This window comes from Leopardus geoffroyi, chromosome A2 (genome assembly GCF_018350155.1).
Source record: "Leopardus geoffroyi isolate Oge1 chromosome A2, O.geoffroyi_Oge1_pat1.0, whole genome shotgun sequence".
Classification (NCBI taxonomy): domain Eukaryota; kingdom Metazoa; phylum Chordata; class Mammalia; order Carnivora; family Felidae; genus Leopardus; species Leopardus geoffroyi.
In genome coordinates this window covers 5471852-5496112 of record NC_059331.1, presented here as the reverse complement: position 1 = coordinate 5496112, position 24261 = coordinate 5471852, and the positions used below count along the sequence as shown (strand labels likewise).

Here is a 24261-nt window from a genome sequence, read left to right as displayed (position 1 = left end):
CATTTCTGTCCATCCCCGCGGCTGCTGCCTGTGGACTCGGCAGCCACGTAACGTACAGCTTTATGTCTGCACTTTAGAAACAACCACCGTCACCCTCACCGAATCACCATCCCCGAGAATAACCTGTTCCTGCCTTCACCCCCTTTGCCCTCACAGTCAAACAAAAACTGCCGATAACCTCAATCATGGCACCCACCGTCAACGTCACACAGAACAGGGAACGGGTCCCGCCGCCAAGTTCCCTACTGTCGCCACCGCCACGGCCACCGCCGCTGCCACGCTCACAGCACTGGCCGTCCACGGCCACACACAACCAACTTCCACTAAGGCCGCCGTTCCCACACCACCATTGCCAGGGCGGTCGTCAAAAATCAGCAACGGACGGCCAACAGCCAAAAGGGCTGCCATCACCGCCCCACTCGGGGCAAGAGCGGCCACTGACTACCATCATTCCACGGATCAGCCCTGAAGACGACCAGCCACCAACCACAGATCAACACCGGCTGGCAGGCGGCAACCATCGCCCCTGCCGACACGCGCCCACGGGACTCACAGTTACTGCCAACTTGCGATGACCGTGGGCGATGACCACCATCACCCCCCGCCCCCCCGGACACCCACCACCCATCATTCAACAGCAACCGAGAGTCGCCTCCCCCGGCTGCCATCACTAACGACAGCACTGAATGGGCATCGCCCACGGGGACTGCATCGAGGGCACAGCGCGTGGCTTGGGGAAGGACTTGAAGAACACTGCTCCGTTGACTCCTTCCACACTCTTCCTGGCACTCATCGCCCCCGCCAGGAAGCAGTCGGCACTCCTGGGTGGAAGTTTTGGCCTCGTGGATGGGGTCTGCCCTCTGTTTTCCCCTCCGTGGTCCTCTTGGGTTGAGCTTCTCCCTTCCCGCAACCCACCAGGAGAGCAAACCATTGACTAAGCATTTTGTACAGCTTCCTTGCGAGGGGGTGGATTTCTTTCAAGTAGCAAATCATTTCCTGTGTTCTTTTGATCTCCGTCTCCCCATCCGAGCGCCCGAGCCTTCCTGGCTTGGCTCCTTCTTCGAGGAATTCCCATCCCAAGCCCGGTGCCACTTTGGTGGGTGAGCTCCCCAGAGGGGTCCTCGGCCAGTGACCCCCGGTTCGTCACGGGCTTTCTGAAACGAGGAGGGGCTCTCTCCCAGACGGACGCAGTCCCTGCCGTCTGTCTGGTCCACCACCCTGCCTCCTCCACCTTGGTCAGGTGCCTGCTGCGGCTGGCTGGGTGACTGTCCCAGCCACATGCTGTCGTTGACAGAGTGACAAAAAATGAAAGTCGAAGTGGTTTGCAGATGTGTGGAGCGGAGGGGGCACATTTTGGAGCCAGCCTGGGCTCTCTCTTTATGTGTGTGTTAGGAGGCTGCTGGGTCTAGACCCACGATAGTGACGGTCTCCTGAACCCTGTCACCGCAGTCATCGCCAGACCTCAGCCTCACCAGGTGGTGACGCGGCTGGCAGCAGGGTGTCCCCTGCCATACTTGCTTGGAAGGCTTCCGGGAGTGGTGTGGCCCTGCCGGGCCTCACCGCCTCCTGTTTCTGTGATCGCTACAGCCAGACATGCAGGCACACTGCCACGACACCATCACTGCCCCCCATTGCCCACTGGACACAGCTTCTGGCCGCAGCTGTGGACTCAGAGTGGCCGAGCCCGCAGACCCTCTGAAGTTCGGAGAGTTTCCCAGAACACCTTCCCTATCACCACTGACTTCCAAATATGACATGTGTGGGAACTGAGGCCCAGAGAGGGGAAGTGGCTTGCCCAAGGCCACACAGGAAGATGAGGGACCAAGATGAGCTGGAAACTGGCTCTCTAAGCCCTGACAAAGGGGTATGTCCTTGTCCCCTGCAGATACTGTGTGGTCCCTCAGGGTCATCCTCTGTCCTTTGTTACTGCTCCCTCCTTGGTCCCCTATCACCATTCTGGCATCCTGGCACCACCCGATGTGAACTTGGACCCTGGTGAAGGATGCTGGGGCATCTGAGCTGCAGAGAGGGACCCCCCAAAGGGTCCTCTGTGCCCCTCCCCCTGGCCCCACCTTCTGATGGTGGCCCTGGGGCACCTCCACCTGGGTGGTTGCTCCCCACCCCTGCACTCGAGGGCCCGGCCTTGAAGGACTTACCATGGTGAAGGTGTGCCACCCCTGGGGAGCGCCCGAATGGGTCGTGGCGGGGGTCCAGGCTCAGGGCGTTCTGGGGGGCGGCTCGGGCATGGCCCTGCTCCTGCTCCTGTACCGGACTCCTAGCCTAGTTCCTCTTACAACAGCCCCCCCCTCCCACTTCCTTTGGCGGGAGGGGCCTCTGCTACAGGGGAGGAGGGACGCTGGGCCCCAGGGCGGGGAGAAAGCTCCAGCAGCAGAGGCAGGGCTGTTTGGGGCTCAGCCTGGAGGGAGAGGTCAAGGGTGGCCGCAGCTGGCGGGCCCCAGAAGGCCCCTTCTCCAACTGCGGGGACAGGGGCTGCGGCTGACAGCATGCAGGTCAGCTGGCTGCAGGACTGACTGTTCTTCCAGGGGGGCCTCAGGGACCTTTTGGGAGGCTCCCGCCTCTTTAGAACCACTTCGGAGATGTGTCCGTTCGGGCACCTCCGAGCAAACTCCCGCTTCCTGGGCCGCCCCTGCCGCTCCTTCCTCCAGAAAGGCCTTGGGGGGCCACGTGTGTCCGTGTCACGAGGAGTGCAGGAGTACCAGGAGCCACGGGCAGCTCTTAGGGTCCCAGACTTTGGATGGCAGCTCTGGATTTAACAACCCATCGGGTGGTGCCAGATTTAACAACCTGCTACTTCAGGGGCGCCCCACTTTCTTATAAAATGGGGGGCGCTGGCTCTCACCCCAGGGCCTGGCACACACAGGGTTCCATCAGGTGTTGGCTCACCTCCTGGTCTCCCCTTGACATTTAGGACATGGCAGTTCGGAGAGGTCGGCGCCTCCCGGCCAGGAGGAGGAGGAGGTCGAGGCCGAGGCAGGCGACCCTGGCTGGGAGCCTGCGCTCCGGGCGGTAACACAGCATCGTGCTTCGAGGCCGGCAAGCCGCAGCGTCCCCTAGTGGCCACACCTGGGGAGGAGCGAGTTTCTCCCGGAATCGCCCGCACAGGCGGGGGGCGCTGGGTAATCTCAGCGGTGCCTCCGGGCACCTGCGGAGAAGCGGGCAGGTGGACCTTCTCCTTGCCGGAGGCTTCAGAGGGGGGGTCTGCAAGGAGGTGACGCTTGGGCCGACGCCGAAGGGTGAGTCGGAGTTAACCGGCTGAAAAGGGAAGGGGAGGGACCACCTGGCGGAGGAAGCAGGTCTAGCAAAGGCCCGGAGATGGGAAGCCGGCGGGAGATTGAGGAACTTCGGGGAGGCCGGGGAGGCCCGGGAGGCCGCGTGCGGCTGGGCGGGAGCGAGCCCCGGGCCTGGGGACGTGGTGGCCGGGATGGCGGGTGCCTGACCGGGTAGCTCTGAGCGCCTCCTTGAGAAGCTGTAAAATCACTGGGCTCTGGTCTGTGCTGGTAAAAGGCCCCTTTGGACTGATGGGGGCCACGTGCGAGGGGCCGCGGCCGCATCCATTCGGTGGCGGGGACGGAATGTGAACAGACATATTGACGCTCGGAAGTCTACACAAGACAGAACTTTATTGATGGAGGGCTTCCTGGCGAGGGGTGTGTGGGCCCCAGGGCAGGGCCTGTAGCACCATGATGGGGGCGCCTGGATGTCGGGGTCCCCCTGGGGCAGGCAGGACAGAGGTTGGGGTGGATCTTGCCAGCTCTGCCTCACCCCTGTAGCTGGTCTGGTCAGGGGGAGGGTGTCAGGGAGGCGCTGCTAATCCCCCTCCCCCATGGCAGACATAGACCCCCCCCTCCCCCCAGCTCAGAGTGGAGGGATAGGGCAGTGCTGGGGGCAGGACACCGGCAGACCCCCTCCCCACCCCCACTCTTCACAGTACATATTCCGGTCAAAGGGGGGGCAGTATTGGGGGCTCCCTAGGGGTGGGTGAAAAGGGCGCTAGGGCGAACAGTTGTTCCCTCCTCAAACCCACCCTGGAGGGGGTCTCACTATGAACTGGGAGAGGGGATGAGGAGGGGCCCTGGGGGTGGCCAGCCCCTCTCCACCCCCCAGCCAGGGGCCCTGCAGGGGTTCCCAATAAATAACTTCCGGCTTCGTCTCACCCAGCTCCCGCCCCCTCGGGCTCCTTCAGGCTGGCCAGCTGCAGGCATGGTCCCCTCCAGCCGGCGCCCAGCTGTGGCTCCGGGGCCCGCGCGCCCCCTAGCGGCCCTGGCAGGTTTTGCAGCACATCTGGCGGAAGTAGGCTCTGCTGCAGAACTGAAATTTGAGCACCAGGGGGCAGTAGGCGACCTTGTTCACATCCTTGCACTCTGGAGGGGGCGGGAGAACGGGGTCGGGGTGGGGAGGGGGGGAAGGGAGGGATCAGATCTCAGCGCCCCTTCCCTGAGGGGCGCGTCCGCAGCCCGCACAGGGCTTCCTGGCTTCCCTGTGCCTCAGTTTCGACCCCTCTCGGAGGGAGCTTATAACTATGAAACTCAAGGCGGGGCTTCTAAATATGTGATTAGGCTTTTGGAGGATTTTGAGAGAGTGCGCCGGGTCTGGGAGTATTCCCTTTCAGTTATCCTTTTGGTCCAACCGGGGCTGCCATCCTTCCACGTTTCCCTTTGTAACAGAGTGAGGATTTTGTGGGTGTTTGTGTATTTTGTGTTCACGGCAATCCGCAGTCTGATCGGGACAATGATGCGGGCTCCCACTTGGGCAGTGATGTATGGTAGGGCCTGGTGCTTAACAAAGGGCTTCGCGTGGCTTGTTTTATTCCATCTCCCTCACGCAGCCCCCCTCCCCCCCTCCCCCCCACCAAGTGAATCTGGTATTGACCCCCCTTGACAGATTAGAAAACCAAGGCACAGAGAAGGAAGCTCAATCCAGTTTGGTTCTAGTGCCCGGAGGAAGTGATCTATTGCTCTGTATGGAAAATACTTAGGTAGAAAAAAATGGACGTATTTAAAGCAGTGGTTCTCAAGGGAATGCTATTTTGCTCCCCAGAGGACATTTGGCCGAATCTGGAGACATTTCTGGTTGTCACTACAGGGAGTGGGGGAGGGGGGGCGGCGGCGGCGGGTGCGGGAGCGCTATTGGCATCCCGCAGATACAAGTCAGGAACGTTGCTGAATATCCTGCAATGCATAGGGCGCCCCCTCGAATTATCTGGCCCCAAACATCAATCGTGCCCGAGGTTGAGAAATTCTGACTTAAAAAAAAATTAAGCAGCTAATGGGACAAGTGGAGATGAACAGGGTGAAGGCCATGGAGGTGGGCTGGGGGAATGGCCGGAGTCTGGGGGCCCAGAAGGATCAGGTGCCTAAAAAGCTAGGCACGCAGTGGCAGTTCGTACATGTTTGCAGGGAGGGGTGGTGCAGGACGGCCTGGAGGGGACAGAGAAAGGCACTTCGGTGGTTGCAGAAGCTCCGGGCCAAAGGTCAGGACCCCTACGCTCTCCTGTGGCTTCCTTCGCACCAGGCCCTCCCGCCGCCCCTCGGCCTCGCGCCCCACATACCTTCGGGGCCGTCCCCGGGGGGCGCGCTGTCGCACTTGGCTTCGCACTGCTGCGTGGCGGGGGGCCGCAGGGCCTCGGCGCACTCGCGTGACGGCTGCCCCGTGTGGCTGGAGCAGCGCACCGCCCTCTGTTGCTGCCCGAGGCCGCACTGTGCGGAGCACTGCGGGGAGTCGCCGCTGAGCCTGGGCAGGCCGGGCCCCCGCGCGGCCCCCGCCCCCGCCCCCCAGGGCGCAGACCTACCTCGCCCCACTCGCCCGCCACCCAGCGGGCTGGGGGGCAGCGGCGCAAGTTGCAGCGCATGGTGGCCGGCGGCTTGGCCGCGGGCGGGCAGTGCCCGGGGGGCAGCGTGGCGCGGTGGTCTGAGCTCTTGCAAAGGACGACGCGGTGGCGGAGGCCTGGCCCGCAGCTGGGGGTGCACTGCAGTTGGAGAGGGGGTTTCGTGCTCACGGGCGCTCCAGTCCCCGCACGCACCGGGGTGGGGAGGATGGTCGTCCGGAGGGAGGCGAGGAGGGGTCCGGCTAACCTCGGGCCAGTCTGGAGGGGGCGCTCTGGGCCCAGCAGGAGGGGCTCGTGACCGCGCAGCGGTGCCTCGGTGGGCACCCCGATGTGGGCCCCCCCCCCCCGGTCCCTACCCCCCGCTGCGCAGCTAGCGGGAGGGGGCGGCTGACCTCTGACCAGTCCAGGGCCGCCCACTCCGGCGGGCAAGCGGGGCCCTGGCAGGCCTCCAGCACTGGCGGGCGCGGCTGCGGGCACGCGCTGTCGTCCAGCGCCTTCTCTTCGGCGGCCGACACGCGGCGCTGGCACACGACGGAGCGGCTGCGCACGCCCGCATCACAGCTGCGGCTGCAGCGCGACCAGTTCCCCACCACCCAGCTGTGGGGAGGGGGCGGGTCTGAGAGAGTGTGCGGGGCGGGGCTCCCCGAGGGCGGGGTGCCGGCCTCTCCCCCTCCTCCCCCATAACCGGCATCTTAACTGGCGGGGGGGGGGGGGGGGGTGCCTGCTGCTTGCAATATTATCCCGCGCTGGGGGGATCGTCGCCCTGGACCCGCGCTGTGCCTGGGGACGTGCATCACCCCGGCGGACGTGATCACCTGGACCCGGCTAAGGGGCATCAGGGGTCCGACCCCACCCTGGGGAGCACTGCCACCCCCACCCCCCTCCAGTCCTGGGAGCACACGCTCCTCTGCTCTGAGGAGCACTACCCGCCCCGCTCTTGTCGCTCTTGTCGCCCTGCGCCCTGGCAGGCACTCACTCGGGTGGGCAGGGCTCTGTGTTGCAGGCGCGCTGCCTCTTGGGCAGTTTGCTGTGGGCGCTGCAGTGGTGGGGGGCCACGGCCGAGCTGTCCAGCTGATTGCGGCACTCCACGGCCTGCACCTGGCTGCCTGGGGGTGGGCGAGAGACCCGCTCAGCCCTGCCACGACCAGAAGGTCAGCCCAGGTGACCCGGGCCCGCCCCTGAGCCCACCCCGACCTCACCGCCGGCACACTGGGCGGAGCACTTGGTCCAGGGTGCATAGTGCCAGGAGTAGGGGGGCAGTGCATCCCGGGCGATGGGCGCGTTGAAACGGTAGCGGAGGGCCGCCAGCTCTGTCCGGGCCAGCACCTGAGGCGGGGGAGGGGGCCATCACGTGGAAGCCAAGCTCTAGTCCCCACAGGGAGGCTAAGGTCTTCCTGCACCTCGCTCCCACTGTCGTTACCATGACGATGAGAGACGCATTTATAGGTCCCAGGGCTTCCAGGCTTTGTGTCTGATCTGGCCCCTGTCGCAGCTGAAAGGTGGTCCCAGCCAGGGGCAGGCGGTGCGGCTGGGGGGTCCCGGGCAGCCCCTCCAGCAGCAGGGACTCCTGGTCCCCCTTCAGGGCTAGGGGGACAGCACAGGGGTCAGACCCCCAGCCACGCTGACCCCCTCCTGACCCCCCAGTCCGCGTCCCTCCGCCTCCGGCTCACCCAGGTGACTGAGGGAAAGGTTCAGGTCCTGGATGAAGATGTGGACGGAGCCTTTGGGGATCCAGACGACTTCCTCATACCCTGCACGGTGGAGCTGAGAGGTCGCCCACTTGGCCCTTCCCCCACACCTGCCTACCTCCCCCGTTCCTGGCCCCTGATGACAACAGCTAACCACTGCTGCGCCAAGGGCTCACAGGGACCTTCCAGGGCATCCCCGGCTCCGGGCCTGTGAAGCGGATGTGTTGTCACACCCATTTTACAGATGACGAGACTGAGAGGCTCGGAGAAGCTAGGCAACGCACCCAGGTGTGACTGCTAGGAACTGGCTGGGCTGGGGACTGAACCCAGACTTTCCTGCCTCTCTGACCACCACAGTGGCCTGGTCCACCCCCTCCCCCTCAAGCATGCAGCAGGGCTGGCTGTGGGCACAGGGAAGGGGGCACCTTGGAGGCCCCGACCCACACGGCGACATGGCGATTTTAACAGCTGGAGTTAGGTTCGCAGTGGGCCCCACCACCTACGCCCCGGGCCCCTCCCTGTCCCCTGGACCCTACACTTGGGCCTCACTGTGTGTTTGCTTCCAGAAGCCCCTGCTCCCATCCCCCCACCTCCTCCCTGGGGTCTCTCTTCTTCTGCCCAAGGTCGGGAAGCATAGTCAAGTTCACCACAGCCTGCAGATGTCCCTCCCCTAGTTAGCCTTTTCCTCTAGCACGGTGTCCCTCAGCCCCCTGGCTCAGACCATGGAGCGGGGTCAACCCCCCACTGCCCCAGACCCGGCGCCAGGCCCCCAGGGTGGGGGGAGGGGAAAGGTTTAGGTCGCTGACCTTCTCCTCACGTTAACTGTCAAGGCTTAGGCACCAGAGCGCAAGCTGGTCCCCGACCCTGATCTGAGGCATTGCTCTGCCCCTGGGACTTTTTGGGGTCCCCACGGGGCCCCTGGCTGCTGTGACGGGGCCGGTGCTGCCCCCCTGGCCCCCCTGCATCGCCAAGTGGGGAGAAGGAGAGGGAACGGAGATCTCTCACCGGCAGCAGGCGAAGCTGGGCTGAAGACCCCCTCAATGGTTTCGCAGGCACTGCCGTCACCACCACAGACCCTGCACTTGTCCTCCCTCAGGTCGGAGCCCAGGACTCGGTCACAGCCCACGTGCTGGGGAGGGGGGTGGGGCAGGGGTGGGAGTGTCAGCGAGCCCCGCCTCCCTGCCTCCACCCCTCCGTTCCCTTGCCCTCTCTCCACCTCTGGGAGTCCCCTCCACCTTGCACTCGCCGCTGACGCAAATGTCCACCGTGTCTGGGCGGCAGGGCGTCCCGTCCACCACGGCTGCCGCCCTCTCGGTGTAGAAGTTGAAGCCTTCGGCCAGGCACGTGAGTGAGCAGGCCTTCACGCCCCCTGGGGGGGCACAGCCCCGTCAGACCCCGAGGGCCTGACCCCCTGGCTCCCTGGGGGAGCGCCACAGGGGACTCCCCGCTTGCTCCCTGGGGGCGGCGAGGCATAGGGCAGACCCCAGACCCGACAAGGAGGGGCAGGTTGGGCAGAGAGTGGTGGTTCCCTGTGTCCAGCTGAGGAACTACTGAGCCACATCCTGGGCTCTGGGGCCCCTTGGGTGAAGGGGGTGCTCTGGGCAGCCCCCCCCCCCGCCCCGCCCCAATGCTGTAGCCACCTGCTGCTGTCCTCCACTGCCCCACGGCCTCCTGAGGTCCTCACTCACCTCCTCGGTATGTCTTCCATGTGTAGAATTTTCCACGGAAGGGGACACTGTCAAATTCAGAGCACTGCATTTCCCTGAAGTCCTGAGAGCCTGGGGGACAGTCCTGGGGGCGAGAGAGGAGAGAGGGAGGGAGGCCAGCTGTGGGGGGGATGCAGTTGGGGCACAGGCTCAAGGCCAGAGGCCTGATGCTCAGAGCAGGGATGGGTTGGAGGGGTGAGGCTGAAGGCAGAGAGGCCAGGGAGGAGGCTGTGGAGGGCCAGGTGAGACTGGTCAGTGGCCTGGGCTAGGCCTGGAGCTGGAGGGATGGGGACGTCTGAGATGGAGCAGGTGACTCATTAGAGAGTGTGGGGCCAGCTGGGGATGATGGCTGGGTTTCTGGTTTCAGACCATGAGGCCTTTCTTGAGACAGCAGGCCTAGAAAGGAGCAAGGGGCACTCTTTATGAGGTGTGCGTGTGTGCGTGTGTTCATGCGCGCGCGTGGACTCCCTGGAGACACGAGCCCCTCCAGGTGGAGCTGGGAAGGCCACCCACCCCTCACTCCAAAGCTTTCCCTGACCTCTGAGCCCTCCTCTCCCCCCACCGCCCTGCAGTGAGTCCTGTGCTTACGGGGTGTGTACATATAAGACTCATTTACAGCCAGGAGGCCCAACCAGCCATGGGGACCCCCCAGCGTTTAACAAAGGGGCAGCAGTGGAGAAAAGGAGACAGAAGGTGTAGCCCGAGAGGCTGGGGGTACAGGGCACGGGTGGTTCGGGCAAGGCAGGAGTTTTGGACCGGGGCCGAGGTACCTGTTAGAAGGGTGTGCAAGCAGAGGACCCCAGTGTGGCCACTGGGTTTGGTGACAGGGGTGGGTTGGCTTGGGGAATTTGGGCTTTGAAGGGAGGGGGCGAGGCTCGCCATAGCCGGTGGAGGTTGTGGGGGTCAAGCAACTTCAAGGTGGGAGACTCATCTGCTGAGAAATGGAAGGAGCTAGACGCTTGCAGGGCGTGCTGGGCCGGGTGGGCACCGGGGCCCAGGGGCAGGTGTAGGGAGGGCAGGACAGGGCGCGGCTAGCCGCCGCAGGGTCCCGAAGAGACGGCAGGTGCCCGGCCGAGGCTCGTCCGAAGCTGATTCGTGCCCCTTTTCCAAGCGTAAGAGGGGCCGCGGATACCCGGCCTGGGGTCCTGGGGAAACTCACGTCGGTGTTGCAGGAGCGGTGCCGCCGTCTCTCACCCAGGCAGTACTTGCCCCCGATCGTTGGCCTGGAAGGGGGAGGGGGACAGAGGGGATACCGGGCGGGGGGAGACAGACGGCGGGGCCCGCCCCAATCTCCCTTTCCGAGAGGTCCTAAGGTCTGACCTGGGGCTGTCGCAATGACGGCTGGAGGAGGACACGCCGCCGCCGCACGTCCGGCTGCAGTCGCCCCACGGGGTCCACGGGCCCCAAGCCCCGTCCACGCCCTCCGGCCGCGACCCGAAGGGGACGCACACTCTCTTGTAGCACCACTGAGGAGAGGAGGGGGAGGCGGAGGGGGTGAGTCCGGCTCCCGGGATCCCGGCGCTCCTTCCTGCCCCGCCCCTCCCCCCAGCCGGGGGTCTCAGCACCCCTGGGAGGGGACGGAAGGGGGAGGGTGGAAGTCTGAGGACCCCGACGCAGGCAGCGCAGGGGCGTCGCCTACGCAGACGGCCACCGTCAGGAGGAGAAACTAGCTTGGGACCCAAGCGGCGGGAGACGGGGCGGGTCCTGCGGGCAGTGGGCGGGGCCAGAGCGAAGGAAAACTGGAACTGCGGCGCGGCGGGCGTGGCTCGGAGCAGGGGGCGGGGCAGGGGGAGGGGCCGGCGGGCGGCCTCGGCCGCGCTCACCCCCTTGTCGATGGTGTGCGTCTGGCACAGCGTGCCCTCGGCGGCTGGAATGCTGTTGGTGATGCACCGGTTGCTTTTGCTCAGACACCACAGCTCGCTGCAGACCTCCTGCGGGCCAAGGCGCCCGCTCAGGCTCGCCCCCCGCCCTCCTCCCTCTGGCAGCCCGCCCGCCAGGCGGCGACCCGCTCTCTGCCGCCTAGCAGTGGGGCCCCGGCGCTCCTTTGCTGGGTCTCAAGGAGCCTTCTTGAATCCTCCTGTGGGGCATGGCCTGAGACCGCCTCTCTGCCTCGTGGGCCGCACTTATCCAACGTCCGTGTGTGCCATCAACTCCCTTACGCATTATTACCCCTGTTTCACTGAGAAAACCAAGGCTCAGACAGGTAAAGTCACCTGCTAGGGATCACACAGCCCCTGAAGGGCAGCCTGGGTTCTAACCCAGACCTTTGATGGACCGGTCTGTGATCCATTCACCCTGGTGCCTCCTGAGTTTCCAGAAGGAAACTTGGGACCTGCTGATGAAGCAGCCCCTGGGAAAACAGCAATTCTGATAACTCAGGCCTGGGAGACGGCTCAGGTCAAAGGCCTCGTTTCTGAGTTTTTCCAGCTGGTGGTCCTCCTCGTTGCCCCCACCCACACTGGGGAAGCTCCCAAAGCTTTTAATCTGTGGGAGGCTGGGGCGGGGGGGGGGGGGGCGGGCAGGGTAGGGGGAAAGGCCAGGCTGGATCTGGGTGGGAGGTTCCTTTACCTCCCTCACTGAAAAATCTGCCCACCTTCTTGTCTGAGTCCTGCTGGGGCTGGGCCAGTCCCAGGAAGTCACTCTGACCCTTTAGGTTAATATCCTTGGACAAACCCCAACGGGTTCAAGTGTGGCCAAATCTCTGACCCTCTAGCCTATGTCCTGCCCCACCTCCCAGGGTCTTCCCTCCCAACACCCAAGAAGTGGAGATCCTTTGGTCTCCTTTTTACTAATTATGTGTCATTTCCTCTCTGAACCGAATGCTTTCAAGTTTTGAAGGTTTGGGATTGGACCAATCAATGGCTACAGCAGGGTCCCTTGTCTGGGTCAGCCTCTGAGAGACACCTGCACACATATGAGAAGTTCAGAAGGTTTTTCTCAAATCTGCTCCCTCAAACGTCCTCCAGAGTCCCTGCCTTCTGCCCACTTCAGGGCACACATCTCAGCTAAAAACTCAGCCTGGATTTCTGGCTTCACTTGGCTTGCGTCCTCCTGGCCATTTGTAAAAAAAGATCACATGCCGCAGGGCCCCTCGGGACACCTCTTAAAGAGAGCTGGCTGTTCCAGTCCTGCTTTTCCTCCTGTCCACAAGGAGGCGCTGTGGTGCACATGCACGAGGTGGGTAGGGGTGGGGAGGCACTCTGGGAGACAGAGGCTCCGCCCCCGACTTGCAGCACAAGCCCCTCTTTGGGCCTCAGTTTCCTCAACTACAACAGAGACCTTGCCTACCTAAAAGGGAGAGGCATGTGGCAGGGTAGATATGAAAGGGATTGCATAAATTCCCTGATGTTGTGTAACAAGGACCACAGCTATCTCTAGACTAGGCTCGAGGCCCAGCCCTTTACACGTTAGCCAAGTTACATGTAGTCAATACTTTCCCCCTTTGCCAGGGGCGCCGGGAAGATGATCCTTGGAAAAATAAAAGGAAGAATCAATTCAACATACAGCCAGCACCCATCCACGCTCCATATTCTGGCACCTCCTCCCCTCCCCTTCTGACGTGTTCTCGAACCGTGACTTTGGGCAAGGCACCCTCCCTACTCCTCAGTCCCTTCATCTGTCACGTGGGATCGTCAAGAGTTTCAATGAGATGATACGTATCACACGCTTAGCACATAGCGAGTGCTCAGTAAGCGGCAGGCATTGTCATCATTGTTAGGACACCTGGGATAGGCAGATGCCCTAGGGTAGCTTCCAGATTCTTTAGAAATTCATTAAGGGTGCTGTCCTTAACAGCCAAGTTGGGGGTGGGGGTGGGCAAGAGTCACTTTACCAGCTGCCTGTTCTTGTGTTGAGTGAACATGGCCTTAGCTTGGCCATGTCAACTCTCACCTCTGGAGTCTTGAGGAAGCCAGCAGGCCTCCAGTTTCTTGGGGGCAGCTGGGAGCGGGACCCCCAGCTTGCTCGTCCATGACAGGACGGGGCTCTGGAAGTCGATCTAAACCTCACAAAGAGTGAGGGGTTGGTCAGGAGGCTCAGGCTCATCCAGCCAAGGGTCAGGGCCAGGCGATCGTGTGAACCAGTTGCTGGGGGGGGATGTGGGGAGTGCAGACAGGGTGGTGTCCTTGGAAGGCTCTGTCTGGTTCTTTGCCAAGTGGGGAAGATGGTCCATCCCCAGGGAACTATTTCCACCCAGTTTGGATGTCTGGTTAAAAATGGCCCAGTGAGGGGGCTTGGGGCGTTAGTTCTGCTAAAGCCACAGGTGGCCTGATATGCTGGACAGAAGGTAATGCCCAGGCTCTCCCTGGCCCCGCACCCCCAAAATCAGGGGGTCTGGAGGACCAGGAGATCCCATTCTCCACCCCAGTCATTGCTGGAGAGCATGTGACCTTCGCACACCCGTGCACCTCTTCTCCCCCAGCCCCCAAGGGGGCTCACCCCCTTCCCGGCTCTCCCACCCCCTGCGGCCCCTCCCCTCCCAGGAAGGAAAGCAGGAAGGCTCTCTCTACCCCGTATTTACACTGACGCGATTTGACTCCATGTTGGAAGCGGCACTGTTCATCCGCGTCGTAGGCCTGGCCGGGTGCTACGGTCGGGTACACGAAGTCCTGTCTGGGGGGCCGGTTGTTCAGGCACAGCCCCAGGCCTGAGCTGTGGCGAGAAGAAAGCAGCTGTCACGTTAGGGGGCTGCAGCCGAAGACCTCAGGGAACCCACCCAGCTGGGGGCGCGGGTCCCGGGGAGCAGCCCTGCAGGGAACGCCCCCCCCCCCCCTCGGAGGCACTCTGGTTTCCAGACCCTTCCCCCGCCCCCGCGAGCCTGAGTATGGACAGGCGGGCAGGCACGTCCTCACTCCAGAAAGCTGGTGATGTAGTCGCGGCTGCAGGACGACCACACGAAAGGGTTGGTCTTCATGGTGATGTGGGCGGCCATGAGCTTTGCCGGGTCCTGGCCACGGGCCCCGCAGCTGTTCCCCACGCCGTCGTGGTTCATGCCAAACCTGGGGAGAGCAGGGTCGGCTCTGCGGGCGCCCCGGGAGCCCGCCCCGCAGTCCCCGTGCTCCCCCTGCCGCGTCCCCCGGCCTCACGTGTGTCCGATCTCGTGGGCGATGGTGAAGGCCGTGGCCAGGCCAATGTCCTCGTTGATACTGCAGCTCCTCTCCCGCTCGCACATCCCGCCCACGGGTGCCAGGCCTGCGCAACGGGCACGCGGGGCGGGGCTGGGCTCAGGCTGCGGTGACGGGCCCGGCCACCCTGCCGGCTGCCCTCTCCCCCCTCCCCCCACCGGGGCCGGGGTCAGCCGGTCCCCTGCCTTCACGGGCGCCTGCCAGCCCAGGGGGCGTGAGTACCTAGCGTGCCGCAAGGTTTGTTCTTGTAGATGCAGATGTCGTGGCTGTGGAGGGAGAGCGGGGCGGTGAGGGGCTGGGCTGCCTCCCTGAGCCCTGCTGGTGCCACCATGACCATCTGGGGCGGCTCACTTCTGCCTGCCTCTCGCCCCGAGCCTCGTGCTCTGCCCCCAGCCGACCTTGGGGATGCCGGGGGTGCGCGAGCGACCGGCTGACCGCAGGAATGAGACGGCGAGTGAATGGGTGCACCTGTGCCCACCTGGCCCACTGGCCCTGCGCCTCCCCCCCCCCCCCCACTGCTCTCAGGCTCCCAGCAGCCCCTCCCCGCCCCTGGCGCCCCACTGGAGTGGCCGAAGCTTCCCAGCCTCTCCCGTCTCCCGGCAGGCGTGCCCCCTGCTTGGACCTGGACGGTCCCCGGGACCGCTTGCTCCCCCGGCCCACGTCCTGGAGCCCTCCCCGCCCCCCTCACCGCGTGATGAGCACCGCTGTGTCATGGTTGGCCACACCGTTCTCCGGAATGGCGTTGCCATGGCCGCTGCGGTTCACGATGGATTTCTGCCACTTACAGAAGCTGTCCAGGGACTTCCCGGCGTGGTGGGTGATCTCCAGGGTGGGCTGCGGGCAGACAGAGTGAGGTGCATGGGCGCCAGCCGCGCTGGGGGGGGGGGGGGCAGGCAGCGCTGGTGTGCAGGGGCCGGGGGGTGCGGGGCCCGCGCACCTGGTCCTCCGTGAGCAGGATGAGGCGTGTCACCAGGATATTAACGATGTTTCCCAGACTCGAGTCCTGGAAAAGTTTGGCAACCTGACCTCCAAGAAACAAGAGAGACCGAGTCTTAAGAGGGGCTCAGAGCAGAAGACAAAAGGCAAGACAGTGACAGTAGCTGTCTTTTGTCACTGTGTGCCGGGCGTCAGGCTAAGCCCCCCGGGTACGTCTTCGCACGGGTAGGTACTGTGCTCCTTCCCGTTTTACAGAGGGGCAGACTGACACGCAGAGAGCTGGCAGGTGCCCCAGGTGGGATTCGGGTCTGGCTAAGCCCGCCTACACAGCACGGTTGCTTATCAGTACATTTCTTCCTGACCCACCCCCATTCAGCTCATCCCTGCCCACCCCGCAGCAGCCCTGCACATCTGGCCTCATTCCACCGCCGTCTAAAGGTACCAATCTGAGCATCACCACAAGCAGGGGGCAGGAAGCGTTGGAGACAGTGGCCAGGGAGGGGGAGGGAGTGCCCAGGGGTGAGTGGGCCACACGGCGCAGTGATCTTGGAGCCTGGGGCATGCCTGTCCCACGTGGAAACCTCCAGAAACCCTGGCAGGTTTTAGGTAACTTTGACAGCCCAAGGGGGGGGGCGGCAGGGTGAGGGCAAAACGTGGCAGCATCACACACACGGTGTCGGGTCAACACGCTGGGCCCTCGGTCTGTCTGCTGAACCTTCTCTCCTCCCTTTTTGCTTCAGGGAAACAACAGTGCCACGTGTCAGGCTCTTACCACGTGCCAAATGCTCCGTCTGGCTTCTCTCCCCACCCCCACCCCCCGCCCCCGCCTCTTACCCTCTGTGGTAGATGCCATTATAACAGTATTTTACAAAGGCGGAAACGGAGGCTCAGGGAGATCCGGGGGCCCGACCGAGATCTGGTATGGGCAGCGGGTATATATGAGTGTGGGTCAGTGAGGTGACCTGTATGGAGTTACAGGCAGGTGCTGGTAGGAGAGTTCTGCACGCGTACAGGTGCGGGCCCGTGTGTGTGTGCTGCTAACCTCGACAGGTATGGGCAAGCCGTGTCCTTATTTTATTTTACTTTTGAGAGAGAGGGTGCAAGTGGGTGAGGGGCAGAGAGAGAGAGAGACAGAAGAGGGGGAGAGAGAGAAGCGGGGCTCGTGTTTTACCCAAAGCGCGGCTTGAGCTCACCCTATGTGGGACTCAGACTCACAAACTGTGAGATCGTGACCCGAGCCGGTCAGATGCTTAACTGACTGAGCCACCCAGGCGCCCTGTGTCCTTATTTTGTATAGGAGACGCTTATACAGCACCTACCACGTGCCAAGCGCTGTTCTAAATATGTTTATCGATTCACTGTGAGCACCTTAGCCTCGTGAGGTAGGTACTATTACCAGCCCCATTTTACAGATGGGTAAACCAAGGCACAGAAGTGCAGTAACTTGTCCAAGCTAAAAAGGAGCGGAGTTGAGATTTCGGCCCCGGCCCGCAGGCTTTCGAGTCCACGCTCCCGGCCGCAGAGCTCGGCTGTTTCCCCCCATTCCTTGCCACACGTGCGTGGGCCTCCTTTCCCACTCTGCCCCCCTCCATTCCGGTTCCCTGGCCTCAGGTCGGGGCTAGTGGGTGGAATGGTGAGACCCCTTTTCCTGCCCCCCCCGGGGGCTGGCTCCAGGTCTCGGGGCCCCACGCCCAGGGAGGGGGAGGCACTTACAATGTTCATGATGGCCAGCACGTACTGTTCCACGTCTCGGCGCCCGTGGTAGGCCACCATCATCTTGTCAGCCACCACCAGGGTCTCCACGTAGCGCTCTCGGCTGACCGAGCGCTTCAGGCCTGGCTGGCCACGCTCTGTTTCATTCCCCAGGGGCCTGGCAGGTGGCGGCTTCAGGGTGCGCAGCCACCATGGCCGCCCCTTCCACGGTTTCTCGTCTGGATGGACAACTTCTGGTCAATCCGCGGCCTGCCCTAACTGTCCAGCCACCTGTCTGATGGCTCATCTGCCCAACTGGCCGCCAGAGCCCTCATTCTTCGGCTACTGGGTGTTCTGGTTGCACAAGGTCTGGTCCTACAGTGTGTCCGTTGCCCAGACGTCTGGTTCTACAAGGAAGGGGCTGCCCCACTGCCCAACTGGCTGGTCGAACAGCTGTCCCATAACAGCCAGCACGACCGTATGACTTCCTGACAATTCTGTTGCCCAAACGTGTGTGTGTGTGTGTGTGTGTGTGTGTGTGTGTGTGTGTGTGTAGCCGCCTGCCTCAGCAGTGGAACTGTGTGCTTGCAGGACTTTGTGACCTTCCAACCGTGCCATGTTCTCATCATCGCACAGCCCAACTGCCCCATGGTCTTACTGCCCAACCGGATCCAGTGCAACTGTCTCATGGGCCGCCCGGCTGAGAAACCACCTGCTTTTCTGTTTGTACAACTGACTGCGGTTGTACGTCTGCCACAGCGTCCTACTCCCAGACTGTCAGGTGGTATACCTCATTTAATGTCCCCGGGCTCTGCCTTTGTCCCCCCGGCAACCTGTTTTTCTAGCTGTACAATTGCCCTGGTTGATATCTGTCTCATCCAGCTTTCTTACCTTCCCATTCCCTGACCCTCTGATCTAGAACTGCCCTCCTGAAAGTCTGGCTGTACATCGGACCTTCTGAACGGTGTTTTTGCTGTGCAATGGCTCAAGTATCGGCAACTGCCCGGCCGCTAAACTGTCTGATTGCACAGGAATCCTGGAGGTGGAGGGTTTTACACCTGAGCACCTGTCTGGCTGTCCAGCTGCCTGTGTCACTCACTGCTGGACCATCAGACTATGGCAGTGATAGATGGGCTGTTTCACCGACCTACTGTCCTGCGATCTGGCTGTCTGCCATTTCTCCCCGCATGTAGCTACCTGCTGACCTTCTGCAGGGAGAGACACTCCTGCCTACCTCTGCCTTAAGGCAAAGATGTGCAGCCCCTCTGCCCATCCCCAGAAAGACAGGTGTACCTCTCACTCCACAGGCTGTGTCCAGGTGGGGGTGACGCAGAGAGGAGCGCTTGTATACCACATGGGGGCCACTCTCCTCTGGGCCCTGGGTTCCTTTGGGCCCAACTTGCAGGGGCTCGATCAAGTATTCTTCTTCATCTGCCACAATGAGGCCATGCTAGGGGTTGGGGAGTGGGCAGAGGGCTTGAATCAGATATTGCTCCCAGGACCCATGGGGCCCTATCTCTGTCTTTATGATTTCATTCCTTCTATCTTACTGGGGTTCTGTCGCTTCTCATTTTTCAGCTTCTTGAGGTGGATGTTCAGTTGATTAATTTTCAGCTTGACCCCCAAGGCTATACATTCTCCTCTAAGTTCGGCTTTGGCCGCGTCCTAAAAAAATAACTAATCCTTTTGATGAGCTCAAAATGCTTTCAAAATATCCACCGTGATTCCTTCTCTGACCTCTACGTAGGAATGTTTTTCTGAACTCCCAAACTTGTGGGCATTTCTCCCTGCTTCCCAGAACCCTCCGCTCACCAGGCCCCCACAGGTGCTGATGGCCACACGGGAGCTGCCGGCCTGGCCCTGCAAGTGGCCGGCGTAGAGGCAGTGGGGCCGGGCAGCCCTCTGCCAGGCCAGGCCCTCCCGTGTCCAGTACTCCACGGAGACGTGCCCTGCTAGAAGGCGGGGGCTGCGGGTCAGGTTCAGCAGGAAGTGGGTGCTGGGTGCAGCCACCTTGTAGAAGAGGCGGGACTCTGCAGCTGGCCCTGTGCCCCGACGCTGCCTCCGGGGGGGCGGGGGCGAGAAGGCCAGCAGTGCCCCATTATGGTCCACTCGAGTGGGGAATGCGATCTCATAGCTCTCCAGACTGGACAGGAACTCATCTGTGGGCAAGGGTCAGAGGCTTGGGGTGAGCCTTGGGAATGACCCGTGTCTTGGCTGCTTGGCTACAGGGCCTTCCCCGCATTGACTGCCATCCCAGCCCCACTGACCCTTCCTCAGCTCCTTTTTCCCTCCCCACTGTCGCCCCTGGACCACCCCTACCTTGAGACCGGAAGGCATGTAGGACTTCGAATGTGAGGCCCAGCCCCAGGGTGAGGACCCAGCGGAGGATATGGCAGGCGGGAGCCATAGAGGCCACGTGTCCACATGTCTCTCTCCAGCCCCGGCTGCCGGCAGCCCCCACAGCACCGCCTCCCCTGTTCACAGCCTGGGCAGCATCACTGGGCTCCTGGGAGGGAGGAGTTGGGTCGGGGGGGCGGGTGCCTGGTCCCACTGCCCAGTGTAGCCAGTGCCAGGGCCCCTCACTCCCAGCCCCAAGGATGCCCAAGGCATCTTCTCATTCAGAAGTCCCCCTGTCCCCACCCTCCACTTCCTCCCTGTACTATTAGGATTCACAGGGATTTCGACTTTGTGAGCATCTACGAGGTGCCAGCTATTGGCCTGAACGTTTTTGCACCATTTCACTTCATTTCCACAATAATCCTGAGGATTCCTTCCCTGGGTAAGGACTACGTATGATATGGAGGCTGTCCTTGCCCACCGTGGGGCTCGGTCTCCTGGGAGTGACCGAATGGGGAGAGTTCAGATTGTGACAAGTTCTCTAGGAGAAAGAACGAGGAGGCTCAGAAGCAGGGGTGTGGAGGATGAGCAGAAACTCATCCGGTGAAGGGACAGGAGAAGGCGCCCCAGACGGAGGAACAGCAGGGGCAAAGGCCCTGAGGCAGGGAGGAGCTGGGTGTGGACCCAGGACCACAATGGCTAGCCCGGCTGGGGTGTCTAGGCAGAGTGCCCGAAGGGGAGGGTGCAGGAAGGCAGTGAGGAGAGGCTGGCGTGGGACTCGCTTGAAGGCTGTGGAGGTCAGTGGGCATTTTCAGCCCAGATTAAAGCAGAGGCCAGTGCTTGGCTCCCCCTACTAATCCTGTCCGACCTCAGCCCTACCATTAGATCCCTGCCATGGGTAGCACTTTCCACCCCACCAGCAGGGCTGGGTACTGCTACAGGTGGCCTCTGTTCCTGTGACCTCCCTTCTAACCCTGTATTTCCAGCCTGGCCCCTGGTTCTGCTCCTTCGCCTTTCAGATTCTTCTTTCTGGAAGCTCTAGGCCTGCCCGGCAGGTCTCACTTTCTCTGGCATCGGCCCCGGGCCAGCTTGCTGCACACAGACACCACCAGGGGCCACTACCCTGTGCCAAACCCTCCTCCCCACTCCCGCCTCCACCCTCCTCCTCCTCCTCTCTGCAGTTGCCCCCTTAATCACACACTGTCTTGTTTTCTTTGCAGCCTGGCCAAGTCTGAGAGTCGGTCCCCAAACAGGGCAGTTCAGCACGCGAGGGAGGGAGCCAGGTTTATCAACAAGATGCAGACTTAGAAGGTGACATTACCCGCTTTTGCTTGTACCCCTCCAGCAATGGGGAGTTCACGCCAAGATACTCTGGGGCCCTCCTGCTCCCTTCGGCTGGGCAGGTGATTACCCCTTGTTCGTTTGTTTGTTTTTACCTTTTGGGGGCTTCGGTTGATGGCGTGGTATCAGTCACCTGTGCGTGAGCCTCTCTGGGCCTCAGTGCCTCTTCTTCGGTGCCTGGACAGGGAGGGGGCAGTGAGGGGGTGGGGCGCTGGGCTGGGTGGGAAGTTCAGGGGGGGCCGAGAACACTCTGCCCTTCTCCCTGACCCTGGTGAACCTCCCCTGGGAGGATGTGATCATCCTTCAGGTCCTGGTCCCCCACCAAAGCTCCCTCCTCCCCCCTGTCCCTACCTCCTCTAGCTTTCTGCCCCCTAGTCCATCCTGAAGACCCTAACCAGCTCTGATTAAATCCCTTCCTGGGTCGAGTTGCCCTGACCTCCTCCTGTCTTAACCTCCCCACCCCCCCCCGCCCCCATCATGCCAAGGTGGCAGCGTTTTGATTGCAAGTGAGGCTGGAAGCCCCTTCCCCCAATCCTGTCCCTCTCCTCCTTTCCTGCACCGCCACGCCTGCTGTGGAATCTTCTCCCGCAGCGGCTCTGTGGCTCTGGTCTTGGCTGCAGTGCCTTTGAGTCTCTCCTGCTGCCCATCCCTGAAGTCCTCACCGCTGTCCTCTGGGGCTGGGCCCCTCCTCCCAAAGACCTCACAGCCTCCCTCAGGCTTCTGGCTCTGCTGGGGCATGGGGGACGGTGTGGAAGGACCCATGGGTGAGGATGGGGGGTGTGGAGGGGCGGGGTCTGATGGGGAGGGCTCACAGGCGTCTGCCAGGGCAGGGCAGGGCAGGGCAGAGCATCCGGGCCAGTGGCCCAGCTCGCAGGGTGGTGTAGGGAGGTGTGACCTGCCCGGGGCACTGGGGGTGTCAGGAACAGGTCAGTGGGTCTGGGGGAGAGAATGACGCCGGTGCCGCAGAGGTTAGGGCGTTCCAGGGCCGGTGCCTGGCTGGGGGCAGCAGCGGGGGATCTACACCGTGATGTGTGCATGACTGTGTGTGTGTGTGTGTGTGTGTGTGTGTGTGTGTGTGTGTGTAACCGTGTAAGTGGACCGTACGTACGTATGTGGCTTGGTGTGCGGTGGTGTGTGTGCCCATGTGACCCCGTGTGTGGCCGTGTGTGTACCCGTGTGCGCGCGCACGCACACGCACACGGGCGCGTGCCTAGGCCTGGCCATTCCTCCCAGCCCCTCCTTCCAGAAGGCAGGAGGGAGGCGGCCAGCGCGGGCCGGTGCCAGCGCCGGAGGAGGAAAGGCCGCGCGGAAGCGGCCGGGAGACAGCGGAGCCTCCATCCCATCCCATCCCAGCGATGCGGGATGGACCCGCCGCTCCGCACCCAGAGCTCCGGGGGCCGCGCCGGGAGGAGGAAAGGCCGCGCGGAAGCGGCCGGGAGACAGCGGAGCCTCCATCCCATCCCATCCCAGCGATGCGGGATGGACCCGCCGCTCCGCACCCAGAGCTCCGGGGGCCGCGCCGGGCAGACCCGGCCGCTCCGTGGGGGCCAAGGCCGAGGCCGCCCGGGCAGAGGCCTCCTCCGGGCGCTGCACATCTGGCTGGGCGGGAGGCAGACCCTGCCGGGAGAGCAGACAAAGGCCCGCCCGCGGCCTGCGGGAGGAGGGGGCCGGCGCCCCGGCGGGTGCCCCTCACCCAGCCACTAATTAAAGGCCCTGAGCCCGAGGGGCTGGAGGCGCTCGGAGACAGACGGCTGTGGCCTCGGTGACCGACGCAAGGGAAGTGGGAGGTGCCGCTCCCACACCCAGACACAAACACACACACTGGCGAGCGACGCGCACACTCGAGGGTGGCCACACCTGCGCAGCCGGGGACCAACAACCGGACACCGCGGACCCACAAAGGACTCCCGTCCCCACACACAGCGGCGCCCTCGGAACCCGCATCCGGAGGCGAACACACAAGACACGCAGCCACACGCTCCCCGGACCTATGGGCACACTCACGCACACGCTCATTCACACACGCAAGACAGCCCGGAGACGAACGCACACTCGGGCCTACGCACACCTACACGTACACACTCGTTCACGCACTCACGCCAGACAAGGGACAAACTCACAGAGTCCCACAGAACGACATTCACCCCAAGTGCACTCCCATCCGGGCACTTACACACTTGTTACACTCAGACACACCCGGAGACGGCACGGAGACACGCGCACACTCACTGGACGTTTACATCCACAGCGGACATGAAACTACGTGCACACAACGGCTTACACACACACCTATGCACACGCACAACACCCCTTACGATGGATCACACGCAGACTCAAACACACCCAGACACTCCGAGGCATTTTCATGCAGACACGCGCATGCACACTCACCGCATTCACACATACGTGGATGCCCACACACACACACACACACACACACACACACACACACACACCCAGACAGGCGCCCGCACGACCTCGGGGTCGCACACACTTTGGGACGCCGCACGCCGACACAAGCCCCGAGGCTGGACGGTCCAACCGGCCCGGGCCCGCAGCCGTCCCCGCCCGACGCGGACGCGCAAGGTCACCCCCCCTCCCCCGCCGCCGCGCCCCGGCCCCCTCCCCCCGGGCGCCCGCCGGGGCCCGCGGAGCCCGCTCCCCGCCGCGCCGCCTGCGCCTTTACCTGCGGCCGCCCGCCCGCCCGGGCCTCCGTCCGCCGTCTCCGCCGCCGTCTCGCCGCCCTGCGCAGGAAGGGAGGGAGCGAGCGCGGCGGCGTGGCCGGGGGAGGGGGCGCGGGGAAGGCACTTCCTGAGCCGCCTGCCAGGGTTATAAAAAACCCCCAAACCGCGCGAGGCCAGAACCCCGCCCGCCGCCGCCGCCGCCGCCCGGCCTGGGCCGCGGGCTGGACCCGAGCCAGGGACCCGGGAGCTCGGGCGGCCCCGCCCGGACCGGCCCCGCCTTGGGGGCTGGGGCGGAGGGAGGCCGGGGTGGGAAACGGCGGGCGGGGAGAGGGGCTGCGGTGGGGGCGGGGAGAGTAAGGTGGCAGGTGGGGGAGGGGAGAGAGGCGGGGTGGGGGAGGGGAGGGAGGAAGAATTGGGTAGGGGTAAGGGGAAAAGGAGCGAGAGGAGGAGGGGTGGGGGGAGGGGAGATTGAATGGAAAGAGGCGGGAGGAGGTGGGGGGTGGAGGAGGAGGCACCGTCGCGTGGGGGGTACGGGGAAGGCATGGGGAGCCGAGGGGAGGGGGGAGCCGGGTGGAGGGGTGGGGGAGGGGAGAGCCCACTCCGTCGCCGGCACCGCCAGCATCGACAACAGCTGTTATTTATTGAGGGCTAGTCCTGCTCAAACAAGCATTTATTGGGCACCACCCGTGTGCCAGGCACGGTGCCCGGGGCGGCTGGATAAATGTCAGCCCGCCCCTGCCCTCCCGGAGCTCCCCTCTGGGGGCTTGACCTGCCCTGGGCCTGGCTGGTTCCATTTCGCAGAAGAAAAAACTGAGGTCAGAGACGGGGAGGGTGAAAGTTTGATGGGAGCAGGGCCCCAGTGAGTTGCTTTCACCCCTGGGTGAGTTCTCCATCGATGTGGAGCTAGCA

The 24261-nt window shown here is 63.3% G+C and overlaps 2 protein-coding genes and 1 long non-coding RNA gene across 25 annotated transcripts in view; 1 reads left to right on the top strand and 2 right to left on the bottom strand.

Moving 5' to 3' along the window:
• MYO1F (myosin IF) overlaps positions 1-2297 on the bottom strand; it is a 32968-nt gene extending 30671 nt beyond the window's left edge. Inside the window, exon 1 of one of the 2 annotated variants that reach the window (XR_006715655.1) lies at positions 2157-2297. Coding sequence is in view for 1 of the 2 variants with exons in the window: in XM_045491792.1 (XP_045347748.1) it covers positions 2157-2159 (3 nt within the window). In the remaining variant the exon portion in view is untranslated. The remainder of the gene's footprint in view (positions 1-2156) is intronic. The other variant, XM_045491792.1, reaches the window with a different exon arrangement.
• LOC123605223 overlaps positions 1-24261 on the top strand; it is a 63965-nt gene that overhangs the window by 32473 nt on the left and 7231 nt on the right. For 11 of the 13 annotated variants that reach the window (XR_006715668.1, XR_006715662.1, XR_006715663.1 and 8 more), the window contains 2 exons: positions 78-1864; positions 2930-3254. This is a non-coding gene — a long non-coding RNA (uncharacterized LOC123605223). The remainder of the gene's footprint in view (positions 1-77; positions 1865-2929; positions 3255-24261) is intronic. The other 2 variants (XR_006715660.1, XR_006715666.1) reach the window with 1 other exon arrangement.
• On the bottom strand, positions 3623-23523 carry ADAMTS10 (ADAM metallopeptidase with thrombospondin type 1 motif 10). Of its 10 annotated transcripts, none has more exons than XM_045491782.1 (26): positions 23355-23515; positions 20764-20845; positions 19310-19496; positions 18803-19149; positions 18284-18440; positions 17012-17229; positions 15300-15383; positions 15051-15196; positions 14585-14628; positions 14324-14429; positions 14090-14236; positions 13748-13889; positions 11063-11170; positions 10560-10705; positions 10399-10462; positions 9222-9324; positions 8769-8902; positions 8539-8662; positions 7516-7596; positions 7266-7429; positions 7045-7171; positions 6822-6951; positions 6238-6442; positions 5810-5986; positions 5570-5729; positions 3623-4382 (listed from the first exon to the last, which is right to left on the bottom strand). In XM_045491782.1, exons 3-26 carry the CDS (start codon positions 19395-19397, stop codon positions 4273-4275), a joined length of 3312 nt encoding a protein of 1103 aa, XP_045347738.1. In that variant the 5' UTR covers positions 19398-19496; positions 20764-20845; positions 23355-23515; the 3' UTR covers positions 3623-4272. The 10 variants fall into 10 exon arrangements, with proteins under 10 accessions (XP_045347738.1, XP_045347739.1, XP_045347742.1 ...); XM_045491781.1 differs by having other exon boundaries at positions 4055-4329; positions 23355-23518; XM_045491785.1 differs by having other exon boundaries at positions 4155-4329; positions 7040-7171; positions 23355-23521.

Excerpts from the sequence above, each read along its gene's own strand:
- ADAMTS10 (XM_045491781.1), bottom strand. The coding sequence starts at position 19,397 with ATGGCTCCCGCCTGCCATATCCTCCGCTGGGTCCTCACCCTGGGGCTG. Across the intron at positions 17,230-18,283 it reads CACAGCCTGTGGAGTGAGAG|ACGAGAAACCGTGGAAGGGG; the intron begins GTACACCTGTCT and ends TTGTCCATCCAG. Across the intron at positions 14,430-14,584 it reads CAAACCTTGCGGCACGCTAG|GCCTGGCACCCGTGGGCGGG; the intron begins GTACTCACGCCC and ends CCCGTTGCGCAG.